The 20148-nt window shown below is 43.6% G+C and overlaps 1 protein-coding gene across 1 annotated transcript in view; it reads right to left on the bottom strand.

Annotated features, from left to right (window-relative positions):
- megf10 (multiple EGF-like-domains 10) overlaps nucleotides 1-20148 on the bottom strand; it is a 220585-nt gene that overhangs the window by 182575 nt on the left and 17862 nt on the right. Inside the window, 1 exon segment of the mRNA XM_034191821.1 lies at nucleotides 14860-14995. Within this exon segment, the coding sequence (XP_034047712.1) occupies nucleotides 14860-14978 (119 nt within the window). The 5' untranslated portion in view covers nucleotides 14979-14995.

Below are 20148 nucleotides of genomic sequence, written 5' to 3'. Positions count from 1 at the left end.
CATGAATATCACACACCACCCTCATTTCGTCTCACGTCGTGGAGGTCGCAACTGAGCGTGTTGATCCGTCTTGATGAGTACTGATCCTTAATAGAATGTGACAACGTTCGTAGTGGTTCCTGTGATGGTTCTTGGAGCCCAAACTGTCACGCGTTATTAGAAAGTGACACGGAAACTGTCAAGTTTTGACACGACTTGTAACGCGGTGTCACATTTCACTGCGCGCCACGACAAATCAGTTTTCTGTCACGTGCACACAATTAAACTTGGCTCCAAATGTCGTTCCACAGTTCCTGCTGAAGCTCCTCAGGATGTTCCTGCAGGAGTTCCACCTGCTGTAACCGATGAGCGGGAGAACGAGTCTGAGCAACCAGAGGAGTGAGAGGAGACTCACATGCAGCCAGACATCTCTGCACCTCCTCCAGTCTGGCAGAGGAAGAAGCGCGCGCACAATTAAACCCTGCGCTGCACAACATTGTTTGATTGCTGACACCAAGTCGGCTAAAAGTCAAATTTCAGTGCTCTTCAGCGCGCTCATGCAGGTGTTCCACCTGCTGCATGTGCCTGATGTTTGGGGAAATGTGCCAGACGAGAGCCGCATGAAGCCACACATCTGGCTCTGTCCTCCTCCTCTCTGCGCCACTCCATGGCACAGAGCCCAACTACGCATGCAGTCACAAAGTTCTTCTGAAAAACTGGAGCGATCTGAATTCGGTTGGAAGAATATGGGTGTGTGTGTGGAGACAATTCACCTCGTTCACAACGTGACAGAACTTAACGATGCTCTGTTACACGCAATAGCGCGCGATAGTGCATAACAACGCGGAACATTATTCTTGACCGTGCGTAATGGTTCCTGATAATTCTCCGGCAACATGTGCCATTAATCGTAACGTGTGGTAACAGGTTGCAGCAGTTCCTGAGGACACCTGACGCCTCTGCCCCGAATCATCACATTCGTGATCAGCGGCCAAGAATGTGGACTTCGTGGCATTCGTGACTTGTCGTCGTTATGTGTAAACGTAGCATTAGGCCTAATGCTCTGGGAACATTTAAGAAACAGTTTCTTTTTGGTTCCCAGAACATTTGACAATAACATTAGCACAAATGTTTTGAGAATGTTAGCACAAATGTTTTGAAAACGTTAGGCCTAAAAAACAGTTTCTTTTTGGTTCCCAGAAAGTTTGCCAATAACATTGGCACAAACATTTTGAGAACATTAGGCCTAACGTTCTCAAAATGTTTGTGCCGCTGTCAAGGTTAGGGGAGGGATAAGCTAATTACGCAATCTCCTATGTTTTTCCTATGTTTTTCAAATTTCCATCTCATGTGAGCGTAAAATTTTTTTTGTGATATTTGAGAATTGTTTCGAAATACACGTTTCCATTTAACATACTTTCAATTTGGGACTTCACTTTGGGCAAAATAACAGAGTCATGGAAACCTGCTGACACCTGTTAATATCTTTTCTAACTATCCTGCTGACAAACACACATTATTTCCTCTATGGAGGTAATAATTACATGTTTTGACTCTGTTTTGTCACGTGACAGGACATCCATATAATGATATAACTGTGTGCCAGTGTTACTTTCCATAAGTCAGTGCACAAACTCCACAACCTCAGATGAGTGCGATCAGCTAGAACAGCTGTCAGACGAACAGCTGATCACATCATAAAAGTTAATCCGCGGTTCCTCTGTTCCTCTCTCTGTTTTCCGCACATGCAAAATAAGAGCAACAGCCCATCACTGATGTTTACACAGCACCATGTGGTCCCGTGAGTCCAGTTCCAGGAACCACTGAGCATTTGATTGGGGCCGTCATTAAGTGACTCGTACATTCTGGCAGGATCCACTTTGCCTCCCCCGTCCCGCTTGGGCACTGACCCCAGTCTGTGTGTGGGCTTGCGTTTCCGTTACTTAAGACTCAACCAGCTCTGACTGTGAGCATTTAGCAAAGTGTGAATGATCGTGTTCAGCGGGCGAATCAAACACGCTGAGATCAGTGACAATGGCTGACTTATGACGGCCGTGTGACTGCTTGTTAGCAGCGCCACTCACTCAGCTGTTCCACTGGTTACGGCGGTTAGTACTCAGTACTTCTCACCATCTACTCAATTCAGTTTTTATTCCTTCAAAAATTCTCAAAATGTCTTGTTTGTTTGTTTTCTATTTATAAATTCTTTCTTTTTCAAGTCAGTCCCATTACTTGATTTTTGTCAAACCCTTATTGAGAATGTGATGCCATTTTCTTTTATTCGTTGGTCTGTTGGAGAACTTCCCACTAGTCCTAGGGTCCACTAGTCCTAGTATTATGGAGAGCATGTTGAAGTTGTAAAACAGGTTAAGTAACGTTACAAAAGTGTGACAATTAAAAAAACAACAACATTGAATTATGTTGAATTGCCATTATTTGTTGATTTTTAATTCAACAGATTTATAGACAACAATACAATTAAAACTGATTAATGGTCTATGTCAACACAATCATAGGGTTTATATTTGTAAACTGAACAAAGCTAAACAATAAGCAGAACTGACACATCACGTGAAGACAACAAGCATGAGTTCGAGGAGATGGAGGAGCAGGAAGTCAAGCCATAAATGTGTTAATTGGACTATTAAAGTTATTTTACATGTGTATTTTATTTCTTAATATGATTTATTCATTTTTGACTTTCTGTAAAAAGTAAGCCCCTTTGGCTGTTCTGTTGTTTGCACTCGGGGTCGCCACAGGCAAATCCAACATGGATCTGCATGTTTATACTTCAGCCTTGGGTTTACGTACGGACACCCCCCCCCCGATTAGGTGTAGTGGATCCAAGTTGTGTGGAACTATTTTCTTTCTGCCATCTTTGTTTTGGTCACAGCGTAATTGATGAATTTGTCATCTGCTCACACCAAAACAAACAAAATATCAGACTTGTCAACCTCCGAGATACCGCCTGAAAATGATGATTTCTAATCTTGTTTTACATATTTTTTCTGAGGTACAAAAAAAAACCAGCACAAACAAACACAATATGACTGCATCTACTTCATTGGGGATGGCGAACAGATACGGACAGTGGACGGATATGGACGGATCACCTTTTCCTCCGGCTTTTCAAAAACTAATAATCTTGTTTAACATATCAATTTCGTATAAACACAGTCACGGCTGAGGTAAATGGACTACATTTATATAGCGCTTTTCCATCTGCATCAGGAGCTCAAAGCGCTTTACAATTATGCCTCACATTCACCCATTCAGACACCGATTTCAGGGTGGTGCTATGCACAAGGCGCTCACTACACACCGGGAGCAACTAGGGGATTAAGGACCTTGCCCAAAGGCCCTTAGTGATTTTCCGGTCAGGCTGGGATTTGAACTGACGATCCTCTGGTCTCAAGCCCAACACTAGATCATCACCTCCTCAAAGGTATAAAAAAAAAAAAACACCTCAATGTGAACAATGTGAGCGGATGATCAAGTTTGTTGGGGATAGTGGAGGGATCACCTGCATCCACTGATTTTGCTCCCCAGACTCGGGGTGTTTTGTCATTTGAATTGGCACCAGTTTTACACCGGATGCCCTTGGCATACTGAACCTTGTTGTGAACCTCCAGGGTGTCCTAAACTGTGGTGTGTGTACCCCTGGGGGTTCAGGAGTTTCACTAGGGGAAGCACAAGAGAAAATTTGCAATGTATTTTTAAAAATCTAAGGGTGTTTTCACAGATCAGTGTATCTTTAGTTGTTATGTCATTCAAAGCGCATATTAAACAAATATGTAGGACTGCTTTTTTGCATTTACGCAATATCTCTAAAATCAGAAAGGTCTTGTCTCAGAGTGATGCTGAAAAACTAATTCATGCATTTATTTCCTCTAGGCTGGACTATTGTAATTTATTATTATCAGGTTGTCCTAAAAGTTCCCTAAAAAGCCTTCAGTTAATTCAAAATGCTGCAGCTAGAGTACTGACGGGGACTAGAAGGAGAGAGCATATCTCACCCATATTGGCCTCTCTTCATTGGCTTCCTGTTAATTCTAGAATAGAATTTAAAATTCTTCTTCTTACTTATAAGGGTTTGAATAATCAGGTCCCATCTTATCTTAGGGACCTTGTAGTACCATATCACCCCAATAGGGCGCTTCGCTCTCAGACTGCAGGCTTACTTGTAGTTCCTAGGGTTTGTAAGAGTAGAATGGGAGGCAGAGCCTTCAGCTTTCAGGCTCCTCTCCTGTGGAACCAGCTCCCAATTCAGATCAGGGAGACAGACACCCTCTCTACTTTTAAGATTAGGCTTAAAACTTTCCTTTTTGCTAAAGCTTATAGTTAGGGCCGGATCGGGTGACCCTGAACCATCCCTTAGTTATGCTGCTATAGACGTAGACTGCTGGGGGGTTCCCATGATGCACTGTTTCTTTCTCTTTTTGCTCTGTATGCACCACCCTGCATTTAATCATTAGTGATCGATCTCTGCTCCCCTCCACAGCATGTCTTTTTCCTGGTTCTCTTCCTCAGCCCCAACCAGTCCCAGCAGAAGACTGCCCCTCCCTGAGCCTGGTTCTGCTGGAGGTTTCTTCCTGTTAAAAGGGAGTTTTTCCTTCCCACTGTAGCCAAGTGCTTGCTCACAGGGGGTCGTTTTGACCGTTGGGGTTTTACATAATTATTGTATGGCCTTGCCGTACAATATAAAGCGCCTTGGGGCAACTGTTTGTTGTGATTTGGCGCTATATAAAAAAATTGATTGATTGATTGATTGATTGATTAATGCACGAAAGTACAACGAAACTGAGGTAGAGTCTCTCATTTCAGTGCTGTTTAAGAGATATGAAAGATAAAAATAAATAAATAGCAGACAGACACAATATTAGTTTAAAATAAAAAGTATAAAAGCGATATAATTAACACGAAAGAGTATCACACATCAGAATACTGCAGATCTGAATTGAGTGTTGAAGTATTATCAGGTTTGTTCAGCGTTTGGTGCAGTAACAGCTCTGGGGTAAAAAAAAAAACTCTTCTTCAGTCTGTTTCTTTTGGACCTGATAGTTCTGAAGCGTCTCCCTGAGGGTCACAGTTCAAACACGTGGTGACCAGGGTGGGATGAGTCTCTGAGGATGCTGTGGGCTCTCCTGGGGCAGTGGGTACTGTAGATGGCCTCAACAGAGGGCAGAAGGCAACCAGTAAGTTTTTAGGAGATGTTGATGACCCTCTGGAGCACTTTCCTCTCTGCAGAAGTGCAGCTGGCGAACAGCGTAATTCCAGAGCTCAGGACCGACTCGATGGAGCACTTGTAGAAAGCCACCAACAGCATCTCTGACAACTTGTTCTTCCTGATGAGTCTCAGTCCTCAGGAAGTTCAGTCTCGGCTGAGCCTCTCAGGAGCACAGTGGTGTTTGCTGTCCAGGTCAGGTCCTCCTTAATGTGGGTATCCAGGAACCTGAAGTCTGAGACCCTCTACACATATTCAGCTGCCATGAAGTTGTTGGACCTGAAGTTGGTGATATATTGGACCTCTTGCCATACCTGCCGTGGGTTGTCACTGATGAAGTGGTCCTCAATCTTCCTCATGTATGCTGTCTTGGCCTCCCTGATGCCTCTTTTCAGGTTGGTTCTGGCAGTGCTGTACTTGGCCTCATCTCCTGACCTGAAAGCGATGGTCCTCTCTTTCAGTAGGGCCTGGACTTGTTTTGTCATCCAAGGCTTCTGATTTGGGAACACCCGGATGCGTCTGTTCGCTGTGACAGTGTCGACACAGTGTCAGATGTAGCCGAGTACGGCTGAGGTGCATTCTTCCAAGTCCTGATGTCTGGAGATGTTCGAGTTAGAGTTTTCAAAACAGTCCTGCAGCTGCTGTGAGGCATCACCAGGTCAGGTTTTAACAGTCTTTACTGTGGGGCTGCTTTTCCCTGAGGGGGAGTGTATGCTGGTATCAGAAGCAGGGACATGTGATCAGAGGAGTCCAGGTGAGGTAGCTGTGTAGTCGTGTAGCCATGCTTGATATCAGAGTAGGTTTTATCCAAAGTATTTCCTTCTCTGGTGGCACAACTGATGTGTTGATGGAGGTTAGGGAGCACAACTTTCCAATCAGGATGGTTCATACTTACTTTGACAAAATCATATGTTTCCCAAGTCAATAAAGCTCCACTGAAATTGAAATTGAGAAGGAAAGACAGACAGACAGACAGAGAGAGCGCTGCCTTTTCTCTTTAAGTCTATAAAATAAGGCTATAAAAGTCCACAAAAAATAAAAGTACTTAATTCTTACACCAACACATCAAATCCAGTGGTGGGCACAGCTAACCAAAAGTTAGCTTTGATAACCGCTAATCCACTAACTGAAAAGTTAACTTTTATCATGCTAAACCGAAGTTACAGCTAACTGCTAACTTTTAGTATTGACTCAGTACGCCGTCGGCTAAGCTAGTTTCGAGTTTAAGCACCGCAAGTGCTGCTGGGTAAATTCAAAGGCGATCACAAACCAAAAACAAACAAAAAGCCAGGGCTTGTGTTTTTGTGCACCTGGACCGCCACTACAAAAAAGAAAAGAAAAAAAAAGAAGCATCCCATGGAGCACAAAGCACCTTTCTCTCATGGTTTCATTTAAAACCAACTCATTCCAGACAGTTTATCAAAATGAATGGCAACTCCGGCATTTTTCCAAAGTGAAAATATGATATTACACATCATTTTTTTTTAAAGTAATGTATTAATTCCTGAAGGTTTGAGCGTTAAACAGACAGATGTGCCAAAAGGTCACGCTCCTGTACCTCCTGTGACCATAACCTGAAGTCTGAGGTGTAGAGTGTGAATAGAAAGGGAGACAGGACCGTCCCCTGAGGTGCCCCGTGCTGCTCCTGATAGTGTCGGATGTAATGTCCTGAAGCCTCACGTACTGTGGGCGACCTGTGGGGTAGTTGGTAATCCAGACCACCAGTGGAGCCTCCACCTTCACGTCACGTAGCTTATCGTTGAGCAAGTCAGGCCAGCTGGTGTTGAACGCACTGATCTATAATGGGTGTCCTGATTTTGGGGAGGAGGTGACGGTCTAGTGGTTAAGCGCTGGGCTTCAGACCAGAGGATCCTCGGTTCAAACCAGACCGAAAAATCACTAAGGGCCTTTGGCCAAGGTCCTTAACCCCTGAGTTGCTCCCAGTGTGTAGTGAGCACCTTGTATGGCAGCACCCTGACATCAGTGTGTGAGTGGGTGAATGTGATTTATCATTGTAAAGCACTTTGAGCTTCTGATGCAGATGGAAAAGCGCTATATAAACGCAGTCCATTTACCATTTATACCCAAGTCCAAATTCAGATCGCCTCACTCCTGCTGTCGCTCTACACCATTAGAAACAGACAAATTACAATCAATATTTATTGTGCCTTGATGTAACTGCACAAAATGTCTTCCAAAGACGGGTTTGTCTCGAACGAGCCCGTCTGTCTCGAACGAACCCGTCTTCCTGTCTTTGGTCTCTCTCTCTCTCTCTCTCTCTCTCTCTCTCTCTCTCTCTCTGCGTGTTTGCAGCTGTTTCCTCAGATTAGCTGGTGAAAGTTAATCTATCTGGGAAATGTGCCTCCACCTTTGTTCTTTTCAGTCTCACTTCATGAATTTGTGAGCTTCTTCTATATTTGGAAATCACCTAAATTCACCTTGTTCTCCAAAACAAATATCACCTCGAGCGTCGTCTTTATGTGGACGATGCCGTGAAGCAGTGACGGACACAGAGGAAGCATTCACCCCGGGTGCCTTGAAATCAATTGTAGATCATCTCAAAAAAAAGATGGAATGAGTGATAAAAATAACAGAATATGATTTTCCACTCTCAAATTCTGTGACCCCCATTAATATGCAAATTAGGTCACTCTCACTATGGTAAATGTTCCAACCAATGGCATTCGCCATGTGCCAAGTTAGGTTAGTTACAGTGCTGTTAAGAAAACCTAAACAAAGACCAAATCAAGACCAAGACCGTAGTGCATCAAGACCGAGACAAGACAAAGACCGGAGTATATCAAGACCGAGACGAGACAAAGATCGGAGTGTACCGAGACCAAGACAAGACCAAGACTGGAGTGTACCGAGACCGAGACAATATTAAGACCAGAGTGCATCTAAACCGAGACAAGACAAAGACCAGAGTGCATGAAGACTGAGACAAGACAAAGACAGGACTGCATCAAGACCGAGACAAGACAAAGACCAGAGTGTATCAAGACCGAGACAAGACTAAGACCAGAGTGCATCTAGAGCGAGACAAGACAAAGACTGGAGTGCATCAAGACTGAGACAAGACAAAGACTGGAGTGCATCAAGACCGAGACAAGACTAAGACCAGAGTGCATCAAGACCGAGACAAGACAAAGACTGGAATGCATCACGACCGAGATAAGACAAAGACCAGAGTGTATCAAGACCGAGATAAGACAAAGACCAGAGTGTATCAAGACCGTGACAAGACAAAGACCAGACTGCATCTACACCGAGACAAGACAAAGACTGGAGTGCATCAAGACTGAGACAAGACCAAGACCAGAGTGCATCAAGACCGAGACAAGACAAAGACTGGAGTGCATAAAGACCGAGACAAGACAAAGACCAGAGTGCATGAAGACCGAGACAAGACAAAGACAGGACTGCATCAAGACCAAGACAAGACAAAGATCAGAGTGTAAACAGACCAAGACAAGACCAAGACTGGAGTGCATAAAGACCGAGACAAGACTAAAACCAGAGTGCATCTAGACCAAGACAAGACAAAGACTGGAGTGCATCAAGACTAAGACAAGACCAAGACCGGAGTGCATCAAGACCGAGACAAGAAAAAGACCGGAGTGTACCGAGACCGAGACAAGACAAAGACCAGAGTGCATGAAGACCGAGACAAGACAAAGACTGGAGTATATCAAGACCGAGACGAGACAAAGATCGGAGTGTACCGAGACCAAGACAAGACCAAGACTGGAGTGTACCGAGACCGAGACAATATTAAGACCAGAGTGCATCTAAACCGAGACAAGACAAAGACCAGAGTGCATCAAGACTGAGACAAGACAAAGACCGGAGTGCATCAAGACTGAGACAAGACAAAGACCGGAGTGCATCAAGACCGAGACAAGAAAAAGACCGGAGTGTACCGAGACCGAGACAAGACAAAGACCGGAGTGCATGAAGACCGAGACAAGACAAAGACAGAACTGCATCAAGACCAAGACAAGACAAAGATCAGAGTGTAAACAGACCAAGACAAGACCAAGACTGGAGTGCATCAAGACCGAGACAAGACAAAGACCAGAGTGTATCAAGACCGAGACAAGACCAAGACAAGACTAAGACCAGAGTGCATCTAGAGCGAGACAAGACAAAGACTGGAGTGCATCAAGACTGAGACAAGACAAAGACTGGAGTGCATCAAGACCGAGACAAGACTAAGACCAGAGTGCATCAAGACCGAGATAAGACAAAGACTGGAATGCATCACGACCGAGATAAGACAAAGACCAGAGTGTATCAAGACCGAGATAAGACAAAGACAAGAGTGTATCAAGACCGTGACAAGACAAAGACCAGAGTGCATCTACACCGAGACAAGACAAAGACTGGAGTGCATCAAGACTGAGACAAGACCAAGACCAGAGTGCATCAAGACCGAGACAAGACAAAGACTGGAGTGCATAAAGACCGAGACAAGACTAAAACCAGAGTGCATCTAGACCAAGACAAGACAAAGACTGGAGTGCATCAAGACTGAGACAAGACCAAGACCGGAGTGCATCAAGACTGAGACAAGAAAAAGACCGGAGTGTACCGAGACCGAGACAAGACAAAGACCGGAGTGCATGAAGACCGAGACAAGACAAAGACAGGACTGCATCAAGACCAAGACAAGACAAAGATCAGAGTGTAAACAGACCAAGACAAGACCAAGACTGGAGTGCATAAAGACCGAGACAAGACTAAAACCAGAGTGCATCTAGACCAAGACAAGACAAAGACTGGAGTGCATCAAGACTAAGACAAGACCAAGACCTGAGTGCATCAAGACCGAGACAAGAAAAAGACCGGAGTGTACTGAGACCGAGACAAGACAAAGACCAGAGTGCATGAAGACCGAGACAAGACAAAGACCAGAGTGTATCAAGACCGAGACAAGACAAAGACTGGAGTGCATCTAGAGCGAGACAAGACAAAGACCAGAGTGCATCTAGAGCGAGACAAGACAAAGACCAGAGTGCATCAAGAGCGAGACAAGACAAAGACCGGAGTGCATCAAGACCGAGACAAGACAAAGACCGGAGTGCATCACGACCGAGATAAGACAAAGACCAGAGTGTATCAAGACTGAGATAAGACAAAGACCAGAGTGTATCAAGACTGTGACAAGACTAAGACCAGAGTGCATCTAGACCGAGACAAGACAAAGAATGGAGTGCATCAAGACAGAGACAAGACCAAGACCAGAGTGCATCAAGACTGAGACAAGACAAAGACTGGAGTGCATCAAGACCGAGACAAGACTAAAACCAGAGTGCATCTAGACCAAGACAAGACAAAGACTGGAGTGCATCAAGACTAAGACAAGACCAAGACCGGAGTGCATCAAGACCGAGACAAGAAAAAGACCGGAGTGTTCCGAGACAAGACAAAGCCCGGAGTGCATGAAGACCAAGACAAGACAAAGACAGGACTGCATCAAGACCAAGACAAAGATCAGAGTGTAAACAGACCAAGACAAGACCAAGACTGGAGGTTTCTTCCTGTTAAAAGGGAGTTTTTCCTTCCCACTGTAGCCAAGTGCTTGCTCACAGGGGGCGTTTTGACCGTTGGGGTTTTACATAATTATTGTATGGCCTTGCCTTACAATATAAAGCGCCTTGGGGCAACTGTTTGTTGTGATTTGGCGCTATATAAAAAAAATTGATTGATTGATTGATCAAGACCGAGATAAGACAAAGACCAGAGTGTATCAAGACCAAGACAAGACCAAGACAAGACAAAGACTGGAGTGCATCTAGAGCGAGACAAGACAAAGACTGGAGTGCATCAAGACTGAGACAAGACAAAGACCAGAGTGTATCAAGACCGAGACAAGACTAAGACCAGAGTGCATCAAGACCAAGACAAGACAAAGACTGGAGTGCATCACGACCAAGATAAGACAAAGACCAGAGTGTATCAAGACCGTGACAAGACTAACACCAGAGTGCATCTAGACCGAGACAAGACAAAGACTGGAGTGCATCAAGACTGAGACAAGACAAAGACCAGAGTGCATCAAGACTGAGACAAGACCAAGACCAGAGTGCATCAAGACCAAGACAAGACAAAGACTGGAGTGCATCAAGACCGAGACAAGACTAAAACCAGAGTGCATCTAGATCAAGACAAGACAAAGACTGGAGTGCATCAAGTCCGAGACAAGAAAAAGACCGGAGTGTACCGAGACCGAGACAAGACAAAGACCGGAGTGCATGAAGACTGAGACAAGACAAAGACAGGAATGCATCAAGACCAAGACAAGACAAAGATCAGAGTGTAAACAGACCAAGACAAGACCAAGACTGGAGTGCATCAAGACCGAGACAAGACAAAGACCAGAGTGTATCAAGACCGTGACAAGACTAAGACCAGAGTGCATCTAGACCGAGACAAGACAAAGACTGGAGTGCATCAAGACTGAGACAAGACCAAGACCAGAGTGCATCAAGACCGAGACAAGACAAAGACTGGAGTGCATCAAGACCGAGACAAGACTAAAACCAGACTGCATCTAGACCAAGACAAGACAAAGACTGGAGTGCATCAAGACTAAGACAAGACCAGAGTGCATCAAGACTGGACAAGACAAAGACCGGAGTGCATCAAGACTGAGATGAGGCTAAGACCTGAAATGGACCAATGGGAGTTCCACGCTGTATTCCCATAAAAAAAAAACAACTTGAGCTGTCACTTGAAAAAACATGATGTGAAAAACAAAATAAATTAGTTTAGACTTGAGAAAAAGAACTTTTGATGCTCACAAAGCAGGAGAAGTTTATTATGGCGTCAGATCTGTGCCAAAACCGAACTCACGTAAAAAATGCATTCATGCATGATATTAACTGTATGTGTGCAAATTATCACTATGCGCATGCAAATAATCTCTTCGTGCGTATAAAAAATGCATAGGATATTATTTCACACATGCAAATTATCTCTGCGCACGTGAGGAAACTGCTCCTCAAGTGAGGGAAAAGCTGCTGCGAGGGGATTTCTACTCTTTCGCTCGAAAATCGCTCACAGAAATAACATATGTGTGTGACATAATATAATATGCCCAAACGCATTTTTTACTCGAGTGTGATTTTGGCGCTGATCTGACGCCACAGTTTACGCAAAGGTATGCAGAGTGTTTCCAAGTGTCAAGAACTGCAGTGAGAAGTATCATCAAGAAATTCAAAGAGACAGTACAGTACACAGTAGAGAACAAGCCTGGCAGAGGAAGGAAACAAAAGATTTCAAAAACTCTGGAAAGAAAACTAGTGCGAGACGTGTGTGAACACCTCAGAGCAACTGCCAAGACACTCGTGAATGACTCGGCCAAGTCAGGAATTGTAGTCTCAAAGAAGACACTCAGTACAGCCCTGGACAGGAATGGACTGTGAGGACCAAGAAAAACTCCACTTCTGCAGAAGAAACACCTTCAAGCCAGACTGAAGTATGCTGAGGACAACCTGGAGACAGTTTATGCAAACTGGAAACGTGTCCTTTGGACAGATGAGACTAAACTAGAGCTTTTTGGCCAAAGAGATGCTGCTTATGTTTGGAGAAAGAGGGGAGAAGCGTCAAACCCAAAGAACACATCCCCACAATGAAACACGGCGGGGGGGTGTTATACTGTGAGCAGTGTTGCCACAGTTACTTTGAATAAGTAATCCAATTACTGATTACTCCTTGAAAAAGTAACTTAGTTACTTTACTGATTACTCAATTGTAAAAGTAACTAAGTTAGATTACTAGTTACTTTTTTAGTTACTTCCCCAGCTGCCAACAATAACCCTCTGCCACCTCAACATGACAATGATACCTGTTTTGCCAAAACTCACTTTATAGTCACCCTTTCTTGGCTTCAATGAAAATAAATACTTGTTTTATAAAAAGTAAAATAAAGACCTCTTTCTTGACCTCATATTTAACTGTTGACAGCATTGTGACAGTAAAACTTGTAATTTCTAACCTACATTGTTTATAAATGTAACTATTAAATCCTTTCTAACATTTTTCTAATATTTAAATTCTCTCTAAACATTTTACTTGTCGAAATTATTATTATTATAAGTAGTATTAGTAGTTGTAGTAAAAAAAGGCTTCAAAACTGGACCTTTAATCTAGGGGTGTTGTGAGGGGGGCACATCCTTGCCCCACGCCCCCATTCCAACTGGATTCGCCCCTGCTTTGGCGTTTGAGCACAAAGAATGGATAACATTTATTTATGCAGAAAACGTGACCAGATTTACAAGTAAGAAAGTTTTATTTCATTTTCACATCATGTGGTCCTCAGAAAGAGAGTTTAGGTGCATTTGAGTGGAAAATAGTGTTAGTTGTTGACGCGTCGCGGAGGATCAGCTGTTTTAAACGAGCAGATCCGGAGCGGCTCAGCTCAGAATTCTAAATAAAGGAGAAAAAAGCATAAAAATGTCTTTGTAAAGCTCAGTGCAGGTGTGCTGTTGTCGCCATGCTTTAAGAGGTGAGGACGAGTTACTAAGTAACGCATTACCGGCATCACTGACTGTGAGGATGCTTCAGTGCGTCTGGAACTGGGAATCTTCTCAAGGTGGAAGGAATCATGGAGAAAGAAAGATATGTGAAGATTTTGGAAGAAAACCTCGAGCAGTCAGCAGCAAAACTGGGTCGGGGTCATCGCTTTGTCTTCCAACATGACAAGGACCCAAAACATACATCTGTCTTGATGAAGAACAACTTCTAGAAGACCAATGTGAATGTTACTGACTGTCCTACACAAAGCCCTGACTTGAATCCCTTTGAAAATCTGCGGGGTAAACTGAAAACCATCAAATCTGGAGGAGCTTGAGAGATTCACCAAAGAATGGTCGGGGAACATGTCTGAGACTTATTGAAAACTATAACAAATGACTGCAGGCTGTTACCCAGCAAAAAGGACACATAATTGGCTATTAGCATTGGGGGGGGGGAGACTAGGATGTTTAGGAATGCTGTGCTGGGGACTAATAATTTTGCCCTCATCTGTATACTGAAGCTCATTAGTAAGTACCACATAAGGATGGAAGTGGTGGTGGTGTTCCAGCTGTTCCCAAGTGTTAACACCAGATCAGGCACAGATCTGCATTGGGATGTGGCACAAGTTTTATACTAGACGCAACTCCAGTTTTACCCGGTGAAACACACACAGCCCCTATTCTTCTGAAGATGTCTCCCATCCAAGTACTAACCAGGTCCCACTCTGCTTAGCTCCTGAGACCAGACGGGATGAGACTCACACAGAGCAGACTGGCTCTGGCAAAATAGTGATAAAGTAATGAACAGTAATTATATGTAAAATACTAGAAACTCTTCAGAACAATTGAAAGTTTTCTTGGTTGTACAGATTCAAGTTTGATTTAAATAAAAGTACCAACTTCAAAAGAAGTTTAGCGATCTCAACATTAACGTTTCCAAAGCAGCAAACGATACAATTTCAATTTCCCAGACTGAGACAGAGTTAAAATCCAGTCAGAATCCAAAAAAGAAATCTTACTGGGCCACCCCTCCATATTATTTTGTAATTGTATTAGGGGCCTCTCTGGGCGTCATGGGCCCCTAGAATCCTTCTCCTTATTCTCCCCTTTTCAGCACCCCTGCGTGGAACTGACCTTTCCCAGTGGCTGCAGACATTTGGATCCTCCAGGCTCAGAGAGGAAGTGATACAAGGCAGGAAACAGAAGGCCGCAGCCAATAGGACGGTCCGACTGCACGGCGGTAACATGGCCATCTCATTCAGAGATACACCTGCAGACAAGAGGATAAATCATAAGAAACATCTCACAGACATGTTGCAAAGTGTCAATTCACACACTGATCAGTTTTCTCTCTCTCTCGCTCTCTGTAATAAATCACATCATGCACTCATTTTTACAATCCACCTTTTACAGCTGAAGGTGTTTCGGGTTTTATGTTACACTTCCTCAAAAACTCTGAATGACATCTGTGCAGGAGCCTCTTCAGCCAGAGTCTGCTCCTTCTCAAGTACAGGACCAACAGACTGAAAAACTCCTTTGTCCCTCAGGCCATCAGACTGTACAACTCCCCACTCAGGGGGAGGAGGAGTAACAGGAAGACAGGGGATGGGAAGGAGAGCAAAGAGTAAATTTTGTTGAGTAAAATGTACTCTGCTGGGATAACATTTGATCCCAGTCTAAATAGAGTAAAAAACACTCTATTGTTGAGTGAAATCAGCTCTATGGGTGTTGCCGACCGAACATTCCCCCTCCCCGTCCTGCCTCCACTGGGCATGCGTCATGTCGGAGCTCAGCCGCTCTGTGCATGGACTCTCTTCACCCAAAGCGATCAAATGGATTAATGGGATTATTAACCATCACATGACAAGGTAAAACCTTTAAATCATTCTAAAGTCAGTTTTAAGCAGAAACGAGGCTGTTTTAAGCAGGAATGAGGCGTTACCCCGTGATGGTTTGAAATGACGGGCAGTCAGTGAATGCAACAGCTAGAAGCCAAATAGCTGTGACAGTCTGATCACTTCCTCTGCCTTTTATGATGAAATAATGCTGAATTTATGTGAAAATTATTGTACAAAGCTTCAGATATCTGTCGCTGAGACAGATGATGACTGGAGTCCAGTTTTAAGCAGAAACGAGGTGTTAATCCGTGAACCACGGCTGATGACTGATGCATGCGCAGTGTCGGCAGGGCGGACCAATTTTTAGGGCGGACCATTCAGTCTGCGACACCGTCTAGTCAATGCAAGTGGTTTTACTCCAATAAGAGTTGATTTTACACTATGTTGAGCTGATTTAGCCCTGTGGTAAAGTATATTTTACTCTATTTAGACTGGGACCAAATGTTACCCCAGTAGAGTAAATCTTCCTCAGAAAAATTTTCTGTGTATTTATATTTGCAAATTGTTTTTCTTTTTTTTTTCACTTTTGATACTCTCTGTGTTTCTCACCCTATGTGCTGCTATACAATGCTGCTGGAACCTCAGTTTTCCTGAGGGAGTCTTCCCAAGGGATTAATAAAGTTCTATTTAATCTAATCTAAGACTATGTCTAATTTATCTAATCTAGGGTTTTTTTAATAATGAAATGTTAGGAATCAGTGCCATTGTTATGCATATACTGGTAGGCAGGGGTGCACCAGGAATTTGGGTCCCATGAAAAAAAATCTACGGGGCTCCCTCCATATAATTTTGTCAGTATAATAATGGTATTAGTGGCCTCTCTAGGCCTCTGTTAATAACGGGCCCCTAGAATCCTTCTCTTTATTCTCCCATTTTTGGCACCCCTGCAGGCAGGTATATTGGTATTGTAAATATTTTTAATCCCTAATAGTGCTCCCCCCAAAATCTATATCAGTCAGGCTGTAGTTTTTATCCAGATAAACACACTAAAAACCACATATACAACTGAAACATCGTACTTTATCATTTAATTTACAAATAACTAGGGATGAGTATTGAGAACCCGGTTTCTTTTCGGGTATTGTTAGAATTTATTCAATCCACTAATATCAATAGCCTTTGTGCTTAATGATTCCCTTATCTGTCCTTCAGAGCGGCCGTTGTTTTTGAGGGTGTTTGTCGGGTAAATGATCATTTCTTTACATTGATTGCAGAACCTGCAGCGGGTCTACAATCAACTGCTTCTGCAGCGACTGTGTTTGAAGCTTGAAGCAATGAAGCAGTGCTCCGACCCGCTGCTTTGTTGTTTCTCTGCTTCGCTGCTTTTCAGAAGCAGCATGTTGTGTGGGCTGTTGAAGAGGAGGTACTGCTGGCCCACCACCACAAGATGGTGCCCTGCTTGAAGTGCGGGCTTCAAGCACGAGAGGGCGTCGGAGCGACCGGGAGTGACAGCTGTCACTCATCATCTGTACCAGCTGTCACTCATCCACTACTCAACACTATCACCATAAAGGCCGGACTGCAACTCCACCTCCCTGCCGAGAAATCAGCTACCTTGGAGGTAATTTTCTCTGCTGAATCTAAACCGAGCAATAGTCTGATCTCTTTTGCAGCCGTTTTCCTGTAACGGATTCCTTGTCTGCTGTGTTGGCGTTTGGTGTGGACTGCGACGGCTTCGCCTCCCACCCCACCCAGATAAGTGGTTGTCTCAGGAGCTGCACGAGTGTGTGATTGGAGGTGGAGGTGCTCCCTCCTTACTGAACACAGACTGTGGGATTACTGAGTGTGCGTACTCACACTCACCTGTGCTGTTTCTATTCTCTGCCAGCAGTACCAGGTCTGACAGCTGAAGACGGTGACCACCTGGGGACCCAGGACTTGGCGGCTCCGGTGTTCTTCAGGTCCGTTGGCGGTGAGGGCCGTGTGGGATCCGGCTCGGTTCTGGACGGGCGGCTCCTATCCTCAAGCCTGCCCACACGTCACCCAACGTGTAATTGACTGTAGTCCCAAACTGATTGTTGTCTGTATTCCGTTGTGCACAATTTACAACATTAAATTGTTACTGTTTGGCTTATCCATTGCCCGTTCTTTTACGACCCCTGTTGTGGGTCCGTGTTCCTACACTTTCACAACACAGCAAGTCCGCTTCTTAATCCCTCTCAAAGCCATTTAATGATGTCAAATGTGCATCACTTTTGTGCAGATTAAAAGCACAAACTGGGCTCCTGTCTCGTTGCGGACAAGAAACGAGAATCGTCCTCTGTTCTGTTGTCACAGCTCCAAACGCTGTGCTGCTCTCTGCCGAGGCAGAGTCCGGTCGGAATTAATAACTTCAAAGTGAATCGCCATTTTAAATCAAATGACACTTCTTTCCAAACGCTATAATCAATCAATCAATCAATCAATTTTTTTAATATAGCGCCAAATCACAACAAACAGTTGCCCCAAGGTGCTTTATATTGTAAGGCAAGGCCAGACAATAATTATGTAAAACCCTAACGGTCAAAACGACCCCCTGTGAGCAAGCACTTGGCTACAGTGGGAAGGAAAAACTCCCTTTTAACAGGAAGAAACCCCCAGCAGAACCAGGCTCAGGGAGGGGCAGTCTTCTGCTGGGACTGGTTGGGGCTGAGGGAGAGAACCAGGAAAAAGACATGCTGTGGAGGGGAGCAGAGATCAATCACTAATGATTAAATGCAGAGGTGGTGCATACAGAGCAAAAAGAGAAAGAAACAGTGCATCATGGGAACCCCCAGCAGTCTACGTCTATAGCAGCATAACTAAGGGATGGTTCAGGGTCACCTGATCCAGCCCTAACTATAAGCTTTAGCAAAAGGAAAGTTTAAGCCTAATCTTAAAAGTAGAGAGGGTGTCTGTCTCCCTGATCTGAATTGGGAGCTGGTTCCACAGGAGAGGAGCCTGAAAGCTGAAGGCTCTGCCTCCCATTCTACTCTTACAAACCCTAGGAACTACAAGTAAGCCTGCAGTCTGAGAGCGAAGCGCTCTATTGAGGTGATATGGTACTACGAGGTCCCTAAGATAAGATGGGACCTGATTATTCAAAACCTTATAAGTAAGAAGAAGAATTTTAAATTCTATTCTAGAATTAACAGGAAGCCAATGAAGAGAGGCCAATATGGGTGAGATATGCTCTCTCCTTCTAGTCCCTGTCAGTACTCTAGCTGCAGCATTTTGAATTAACTGAAGGCTTTTTAGGGAACTTTTAGGACAACCTGATAATAATGAATTACAATAGTCCAGCCTAGAGGAAATAAATGCATGAATTAGTTTTTTCTGCATCACTCTGAGACAAGACCTTTCTGATTTTAGAGATATGCGTAAATGCAAAAAAGCAGTCCTACATATTTGTTTAATATGCGCTTTGAATGACATATCCTGATCAAAAATGACTCCAAGATTTCTCACAGTATTACTAGAGGTCAGGGTAATGCCATCCAGAGTAAGGATCTGGTTAGACACCATGTTTCTAAGATTTGTGGGCCAAGTACAATAACTTCAGTTTTATCTGAGTTTAAAAGCAGGAAATTAGAGGTCATCCATGTCTTTATGTTTGTAAGACAATCCTGCAGTTTAGCTAATTGTGTGTCCCCTCTGGCTTCATGGATAGATAAAGCTGGGTATCATCTGCGTAACAATGAAAATTTAAGCAATACCGTCTAATAATACTGCCTAAGGGAAGCATGTATAAAGTGAATAAAATTGGTCCTAGCACAGAACCTTGTGGAACTCCATAATTAACTTTAGTCTGTGAAGAAGATTCCCCATTTACATGAACAAATTGTAATCTATTAGACAAATATGATTCAAACCACCGCAGCGCAGTGCCTTTAGTACCTATGGCATGCTCTAATCTCTGTAATAAAATTTTATGGTCAACAGTATCAAAAGCAGCACTGAGGTCTAACAGAACAAGCACAGAGATGAGTCCACTGTCCGAGGCCATAAGAAGATCATTTGTAACCTTCACTAATGCTGTTTCTGTACCATGATGAATTCTAAAACCTGACTGAAACTCTTCAAATAGACCATTCCTCTGCAGATGATCAGTTAGCTGTTTTACAACTACCTTTCAAGAATTTTTGAGAGAAAAGGAAGGTTGGAGATTGGCCTATAATTAGCTAAGATAGCTGGGTCAAGTGATGGCTTTTTAAGTAATACAGACAATAAACTACAATCAAACAAAACGTGTTTTCCTCCCAAAATGAGACATCCTACATTCTTTATGAATTACATTGATGTTGACGTGCAGTGCAACTGAGCTCAGCTCAGAGGTATGGAGAGACATTCATGCCATTAATGTCTGAAAGGAAATGCTTTAGACAAAAACTACAGATTTTGTTTATTTCATTTATGTCCAGAGATCAAGGATCCAGTGACCAATTTTATATTTATTTACTTTAAGACTCAATAAAATGTTGTTAACATAGAAAAACTGTAAAGTCTACTTTTAGTACAAAGAAAATTCACAAGAGGTATCGATAAGGAATCAGATCGATAAGCGGCA

The sequence above is a fragment of the Thalassophryne amazonica genome, chromosome 17, assembly GCF_902500255.1.
Source record: "Thalassophryne amazonica chromosome 17, fThaAma1.1, whole genome shotgun sequence".
Classification (NCBI taxonomy): domain Eukaryota; kingdom Metazoa; phylum Chordata; class Actinopteri; order Batrachoidiformes; family Batrachoididae; genus Thalassophryne; species Thalassophryne amazonica.
The sequence above is the reverse complement of the archived record's forward strand: the minus strand, read 5'-3'. Positions and strand labels throughout refer to the sequence as shown.